This window comes from Pituophis catenifer, unplaced genomic scaffold (assembly GCF_029215685.1).
Source record: "Pituophis catenifer annectens isolate HBS135680 unplaced genomic scaffold, rPitCat1.0.hap2 SCAF_2, whole genome shotgun sequence".
NCBI classification, from domain to species: Eukaryota; Metazoa; Chordata; class Lepidosauria; order Squamata; family Colubridae; genus Pituophis; species Pituophis catenifer.
Window position 1 is genome coordinate 90914410 of NW_027256882.1, and position 8448 is coordinate 90922857.

The 8448-nt window shown below is 42.2% G+C and overlaps 1 protein-coding gene across 1 annotated transcript; it reads right to left on the minus strand.

The window, feature by feature from the left end:
- Positions 1-775: 775 nt before the first annotated feature.
- CPLX2 (complexin 2) lies at positions 776-8235 on the minus strand. The gene is made up of 3 exons (XM_070933807.1): positions 8124-8235; positions 5739-5914; positions 776-973 (listed from the first exon to the last, which is right to left on the minus strand). Exons 1-3 carry the CDS (start codon positions 8152-8154, stop codon positions 776-778), a joined length of 405 nt encoding a protein of 134 aa, XP_070789908.1. The 5' UTR covers positions 8155-8235.
- Positions 8236-8448: the final 213 nt, after the last annotated feature.

Below are 8448 nucleotides of genomic sequence, written 5' to 3' on the forward strand. Positions count from 1 at the left end.
GAGGAGTTTGATTCTTTTTTAGGAATGAGCTCTTCCTTCCCAAGCATATGACAAGACTATGATTTGCCAACAGCCCTAAAGTGAGGATTGGGATTAGTGTGTGTGTGTATCTGTATCCAACTGGTCCTTCTCTTGGTCAGAGATGGAATGTGCAGAGGCTACCTTGGCCCCCATGAATTAGGCAGGAACAGCAGAACAGAGATTAACAGGCCACAATCTCTGTTTGGCAGTCAGCACAGGGTTAAGGAATATGGGGGAAGGAGGCAGGCTCAGAGGATTGTGCAGGGCCCTGGCCTCCTTCTGGTGCCTCCTCCTCCAAAACCCCATGAGGTCGTGTAATTGAATTTTGGTCCCAGTTCCCATTTATTTTTGCTTTGCTTTGACTTTCTAGTCAGCTGGCCCTTTGGCACCACAGAACTCCACTCCAGCTCTGTGTTGGGAAGGGAAAGCCCAGGTGAGGGGAAGGAGATAAAACTCCTGGCAGTGCCCAGCCTGTGGCTCCAAGGAATCCAGCAGCCTAGAGTGATGATAGCAAGGGGGCAGGGTAGGGAGTACGTCCCGTGCCTGATGTGCTTCTCTTGGGGACCGAGAAGAAGGCCTGGGAAAGGCCTGTGGCACAAAGACATGTGTGAAGTCTCCCCTTGAAACAAAAACTGGAAAGGAAAATGCCCCGTGAAACCCCAAAAGAAAGTCCCTTCACCACCCAAAAGCCTCAATCGAGTGTTGAATTGGCAACACCAGGAAACTCTGGGTGGAACTTGGGCTGGTATGGCGGCTACTTCTTGAACATGTCCTGCAATGGACCTGGCAGATACTTGAGCACCGTATCCAGAATGCTCTCCTCATCCTCATCTTCATCATCTCCACAGCCGGCTGGGATGGCTTTCTTGGGTCGTGTCAGGCTCCCCTCACAGGGCTGTTCCAGGGCTGCCTTCTCCTCTGCCTCTTTTTCCTCTTTCTTCTTCAGGCCATACTATGTGGGGAGACACACAAGATTTCTCAGAGAAATGCAGGAGAAGGTAGATCTTGACTGCAACACCATTGGGCCTTGGGTCATAGGTGTCCTAAATTAAGATTGCGTTAACTTAATCACTGAGGCTTCTGAAGATTAACCAGCTGCTCTAGTAAATAACATCAGCTGCTTCCATAGTGATACAGTCTGTTCTTAGGGTTACAATCTGGAACATGAACGCTGTACAGAAAAGACCTTTAAATTTTACTGATAATTGTGAGACAAAAACTGTACCTTCTGCTGCCTTTATGTATTTCCCTTACTGTCTAAGCTAAAACAGACTCTAGATGGTACTCCACCAAGTACTGGAACAACAAATGGACCCTGAAAGAAATCAGAGGTAACACTAACCCCTTATCTTTCACGTTAATGGAAAATCTGGAAAAGCATTTTATGCTTTTTCATTCATTTAGAAAGTAACTTCCTTGCCGACTCAGTTAAGGATGTTTTACAATAACCATAGCTAGCATGCCAAATGACTATGCTGGATGTAGGCAACGAGAGTTGTAGTTTGACATGACGTTAAGCCGCATGTTGGAAAGTGGATTAAATAGTGTAAGTTCTACCCTAGATATCTGGCTAAAGCATTTGAGGGTGCTATGTGCCTGCATAACATTTCCCTTTCCTCTCCTGACACAGTGAAGAAGCCTAGGAACATACAGAACCTAAACAAATGCAAAATATAATGTGCTGTTTTGCTTAACCTGCAGTCTTCTCTTCTCATCTGCCCCAGGTAAAAACATACCATGGACTGCCCTATCTACATCTGGAGAAAGATCTTGAGAATTGCAGATAAGGACACATTGCCTTAATATTACCATTTCTAGGGTGAATAATAAAGTCAGACCTACAGCACTCCTGTTAATAATCTGAGGATGACTGGAGCCAAAAGAGGGGCTGTGATTGGCAGAGGGAATGACTCTGGAGCAATAGTCCACCCTGTCATCTAGCAAACATGGGTTTTGTGGAATGGATGCTAATTTTGCATGCAATTATCTTTACGTAGTCCTCGACTTACAGCAGTTCATTTACTGACCATTCAAAGTTGTATATGTATGTATATATATATGACAGTACTCTCATGTTCAAGTCTTCAGTAGCAATAAGAAAAACAGAAGAACTTTCCTGGTGGATGTACCTCTAAGAAGTTTACTAACAAAAAATGAAGACAATTTCCCCTTCCAGTTAGTTCTTCATTCAATATTTGGTATGCTACCGAATTTTCTTCCAATGAAACTTATTCTCAATCTTATTAGGCATTCCTCCATTCTTACTCCTTCCAATTCAGCTAATGCTTTGCATTCACAGCAATTTTTATGTGTACAATATTTTTTAGTCTATCCCTTCTTGATGTACCTGTTACACATAATGTTTTCAATTCATATTTCTATAATTGCTTCCTACAGCTGGGATAATTTCCCTTTCATTCTTTCTAGTATCAGTTTTGACACCCAACCCTTGTTTGCCAAACTGGATTTGCTCTGGAAGAGCTCAATAGGAGTACTTCAAACTTCTCAGCATTCAAACAATGCAGAAGACCGATGAGTAATCGTATCGATGCTGGTTCTCTCTTGGTGCCACAGAATGAGAAACTGGCTTAAAAGATATTAGGGAAATGAATGAATAGGCAAAACTTATGATGAATTGGAGCCTGTCTTCATTGAGCTCACTGTTTGTAAAGAAGAGCCAGGCATTAATACTTTTAAAAGCAGTGTAAAAAAAGGGCAGATACACCAAAGACTGAGCAAAGCGTGCTGGCTCAAATTCTCCCATCTTTGCATAATTATTTAAGGGGACAGCAGAACCTGCTCAGGCTAAGCTGTTGCTGTCTTAATTTTAAGGTTTTAAAAAAAGGCAGATGACAGAGACTGAAATTTATTTCCAGTGACCTATATTTTCCTCTTAGAAGACAAATAAGCCAGGAGGCGAGGAATTTTTTTTTTTTTAATTTGATTTATATGCCGCCCTTCTCTGGAGACTCAGGGCGGCTTACAATGCGTTAAGCAATAGCCTTCATACTTTTGTATATTTATACAAAGTCAGCTTATTGCCCCCACAAACTGGGTCCTCATTTAACCTACCTTAGAAAGGATGGAAGGCTGAATCAACCTTGAGCCTGGTAAGATTCGAACCTGCAGAAATTGCAGGCAGCTGTGTTAATTACAGGGTGTAATTAAACCACTGTACTACCAAGGCTCTGTGACTGAGTGAAAGAAAATAGCAAAGGAGGATGCCAAAGAACACTCTTATCAGTATCCAGATTCAGTGTAGGATATAATGGCTCACGCCTGGCCTAAAGACAATTCATTTATTTATTACATTTACATGCCCCTTGAGACCACACTCCAAATCTCTATGAATGATTCTCCTCTTGTTGCAGTGAAAATAGAGAAAATGGGAGTCAGAGAAAAATCATTCATGGGCAAGTGCCTATAATCCCGGGGGAGAGCCAGCCTGGAAGCTAGGGTGGATCATATCACTCTGCTGAACAGACTATCACTTCTCCAGGGGTGTGCTCCTAGGTCTGCCTTCCAGAGATGAGAAAAGGAAAACTCAAGAAAAGGAAAAAAATGTAAACAGGTTAACAGTGGATGGGCACTGAACCAGTGAGTTTAGTATGCAGCTGAATGAATGACTGTTGCTAATAGCAAAAAGCGGCCTTTCTCTTAACATCAAGAAGCTGAATATTGGCCAGCTTTAGTACATTTAAGGATTATCAGCAACAAAAAGAAAGTTCACATCAAAGGAGCTCTAAGATGGTAATCTTATGGCCTGGCAGAGACCACTTCACCTCTAGTTGCTAGACTCCAATAGAAGCTCTTTAAATAATTATAGCTGGCCCTGGAATAAGAGCTACAGAGAAGAGGCTGTTCTTTGTAGAAAGAAAAAGAAGGAATAATGTTTAGAAGGTGAATGAGTGTAACCATGTCGTGTGCAGGTGGGTTTCTCTTTCATTCATCTGGAACGACTGCAGCGAGGAACAAGCAATGCTGGGACGTTCCAATGGGGAACAAATAGATTCAAGGGCACATGCCAAGAGTTCTTGTTGCTTTAATTTAGTGAAGAGGGACAGAACTGTGAGGCTTTGTTCTCAATAGGCAGGATCATTCTGCTGGCATAATGCTGTCAATCAAGGGGGAAAACAGGATTCGATCCCTTACCATCCATTCTCTGGATGCCGCCCTGTTCCTGGGGAGGAATCATTTCCAGGTTTCAGAAGCCCTTCCTAGGAGCTCATCCCTGAGGGTATATTTTAGGAATTCAGTTGTTCCATGCATTTCCCAAAGCACAGGGCAGTGAATTGGGCATAGCTGGCTGCACCCCATAGACAACTAGTTGAGAATGGAAATGCTGGACTAAAATGGGCCTTGGTCTGATCCAGCAGGGCTACTTTTATATTCTTACCTTCAGGTGCTGGCTGCCCAGGTGCCATCTTTGCCCAATCTTCATTGTTCCCCTTTGGGGAAGCCACATTTCAAGTGCAATAGAGACCTGAAGTTGCAGCCCTTCAGTGGGAAGGCAGATGGGGGGTGGGGGCAGGGTTTCAGGGAGAGACCAGGAGGTTCAAGGAAGGAGAGGGACCTTGCTTGGGTCTCTAAGGGCTAGATGGAGCAACTAGGAAGGGTTTATCCCATGGACTGGAAGATCTCCATTCCTGCTGTAGATAATTGTCCAAGATGCTGAATCTGTAAGGGATATTACCTATTGAGTTTTGCAATATTCCCATCTCCTGTAATTGCTCTAGCCTGTGCTAGACAGAACCCTATGCCATGGGAAGGCTACATTAGATATGACATAGTTATATGACAATATTTCTGGCTCTCTTTCTCCCTTTATTAAAAAGCTGATGCAGTTGGAGTGGCCATCCAAATGTCAAGCCTTCAGGTAGAATTACTGAACCTTCAGATGTTGTTAAACTACAACCCCCAGCAGCTGATGCATGGCCAATAAGGAATGGTGGCCTCTATAACAAGGCATGAAGAAGTCAAAATGATGACACTGATTATGAAATCATCATGAAAACGGCATGTTTATGTAATGATATCATGATGTCTGAGACAAGTATATTCCCCTCAATATTCTTGCTCCTTCATGGATGCCCAGTAGGAGAGCTCAGAATTATAGTTTAATAACAACCGCTTAAAAGATATAAATTTTGCTGAGTAAGCAATGCATTTCTCAAATAATTCAGGTTAGATTGACTGGCTTCTCAAAACTGAGTTTTTGTACTATAAAAAAAGAAGCCAAGTCTTGGCCATCATGATCAAGAATAATCACTTCTCCAGTTTCCTAAAGCTCACTCTCCCTACTCTTTATCCTTTTCTTGCCATTTCTTCCAAACCACTCCCTCAAGATCTTAGTGACAGATTGATTACCATATTTTTCGGACTATAACACTCTCTGGACTATAAGATGCACATTAGCTTTAGAGAAGGAAAACAAGAAAAAAAAATCTGCCTCTGCCATCTGTTCGCTGCCACTGTGGCCTGTTTGCCGCGGCCCATTCACCATGGCCCGTTTGCTGTGAATGGGCGGCAGCGGCAGCGATAGGTGGCGATTTCCGCCATCTAGAACAGTTCATCGGAACCTCACAACTCCCCCTCCCACCGCAATATTCTCTCTATAAGATGCACAGACATTTCCACCTACTTTTTTTTGGGGGGGGGGAGTGCATCTTATAGTCCGAAAAATATGGTAATTGGAAAATGGCAGGAAAGTGACCCACCTTATCACGGATTTGCTGCCGAACCTTTTCCCGTTCAGCCTCCATGCGGGCATGCTTTGCCTTGCGCTCTTCCTCTTGCTGGCGTAAGGCTTCTTGTCGTTCTTCTTCCTTCTTCTGGGCATCAGGGTCTTTTTCCTCTTCTCCTCCCAACATTTTACCCATGTCCTTCGTGGCCCCTGCACATGGCATGGTTGAAAACATAGTAAGAGGGACTTCTGCGGGAAATCCTGTTTCTTTTCAGTATTTCCCAACAGGCTGGTGTTATCCACTTCTACTATTAAGGAGAAAAATAAGGAGAGGGTGGATTGACTGATGAAGTTTCTTCAGTCAGGCAAAATGACTGTGAGCTTCTCCATCAGCCTTATAAAAAAAAAAAACCTGAAACCTGCTAGACATTATTATAATGTCTACCAGGACCAGTGATTTGCATTTTCTTTTCTAGATGGAAACCTAGCTGGGTGTTTTAGGCCTGAAAGAGAGTGACTTTGGGCCAGTCACTCTCTCTCAGCTGAACAGACCTCACATGTTGTTGTATTAGATATGCATGCTGCCTTCAGTTATTTATAACAATAACAGATAAGACTTTCTCCAAGGCAGAATCTCAGAACCAATAATCTCCTTTCTGGTTGTGAGAAGTCAGTATGTGAGACAATTAGCAAATTTCCTTGCGGATCTCTAGGGGGAGCTCAGATGTCACTAGACATCCGAATAAGAACACTGTATTTTTCAAAAGGCTCTCTCTCTCTCTCTCTCTCTCTCTCTCTCTCTCTCTCTCTCTCTCTCTCTCTCTCTCTCTCTCTCTCTCTCTCTCTCTCTCTCTCTCTCTCTCTCTCTCTTGTTTTCCCATTATGACAACACTGTGTAAGCTTGAATACATATTATATAAGCAATATACCTTTGTGTTTAGGAATAGCCATGATTGTGCTATTGTGAGCAAATGCCTGGACAGTTCCATCTTTTTAAATAAAATAAAATAAAAAGAGAAAACTTCTACATTAGCAATAAGTAAAGTCCAAGAACTAATCAGACAGCATAGTTAAGGAATTGGGCTCGGACTCAGAAATCCAGGTTCAAATTCTTTTTTGACTTTGGAACTCATGCAATAAGATTGAGCCAGTCCTTTCTCTCAAAGCCACTACTTTACAGACTTTTTATGGTGAAGATACAATAAAAGGGGATCTCCCTTGATCTCTCAGAAGCTCAAAAGCAGAGATGAATAACTTGTGGCCGAGTCCTCTTTTATATATATATAAAAACAGATATAAACAGATATATATATCTGTTGTAAACTGTATGTTTCAGCCATGGGAATGAGTTACTTTTAGTTCCAGCTGTGCAAGGGATCTACAAATTTGATAAACACTATGAGTATGGGAGGGCCTGCCTTATCTAAAGAACAGAATTCCAGATATTCATAATAAAAGTCTGAGCTTCATAAGATAGGTTGTAGAAGTGTATCACTGCTTGAAAAAAGATTTTTGAAGAGCTTGGAAAAACAACTATTGATACCCATCAGACTGAAAAAGTTTACAAAACTATTCCCAAAGTGTTTGTCCCCACTGTCAGGCAATTCATCACCATTGTTACCATCCCTAGGAGTGGATGACCAACTAAGATCACAACAAGAGCATGGCATATAATATTTCAGGACATGTCAAAAATACCCCAGGGTAATGTCTAGGGAATGAATTGAATTGACAAATGTCAGTGTTTGTGATACCACTATCAGGAGAACACTTAGCAATAAAGGCGTATTGCATGGCAGATTGAAGAATGCCACTGCTCTTCAAAAATAACATTCCTTCCGATCTACAGTTTCTGAAAATCCATGTGGATAAGCCAGAAGACAATTGGAAGAATGTTCTGAGGACAGACAAGATCAAAATAAGAATCTTTTGGCCTGAATGAAAAACATCTTGTTCGGTGAAAGCAAACACTGCATTACAGCATAAGAGTCTTTTCCCATCTGTGGAACATGATGGTGGCAGTATCATGATTTGGGCCTATAGACCCAAATTTTCTGCCTCTGGACCAGGGCTTGCCATTATTGATGGGACTTTGAATTCTGAATTGTATCAGCAACTTTTACAGGAAAATGTCAGGGTATCTGGCCTTCAACTGAAGCTCAAAAAAAGTGGGTAATGCAGCAATGACCCAAAAGCCAAAACACACAAGTTGTACCGCCAGAGATTGGTAAAAGCAGAAGAAAGGAATGGCCAAGTCAAAGTCCTGATCTACAGAAAAAAGGAAGGACCAGAAGTAGACTGTCATGCAAGGAAGCCCACCAACATGCCTGATTTGAAGCTGTCTGCTTCCACCAGAAATTCAGTCTTAAGTGCTTAGAATAGTAGAACTAAGAGAATATTGTGAAGAGATAAGACTTACCCCCTAAGGCTTGTTTCATCACAAAATCCATTACTGCTGGCCACGTTAGTGCGCTCTAGGAAGTTGTTGAATTCTCATCCAGTGCTGCTGATAGAAAGCTTGGAGTCAAAGGCTATCTGGAAGGGAAATGAAATCAAATGAGCAGGATGAAGAGAAAAAAAATCAGTGACTGTTGAACTAAGCTCTGACCAGTGAGTCATCCATTCCTCTAGAAGCCCAGGTCCAATGCAAGGAACTTAATATAATGAATAGCAATGCAAGAATAACTGAGCTGTTAAGAGGCACAATTGTATCAGACTTTAGGCGTGTTTAAACATATAATGGT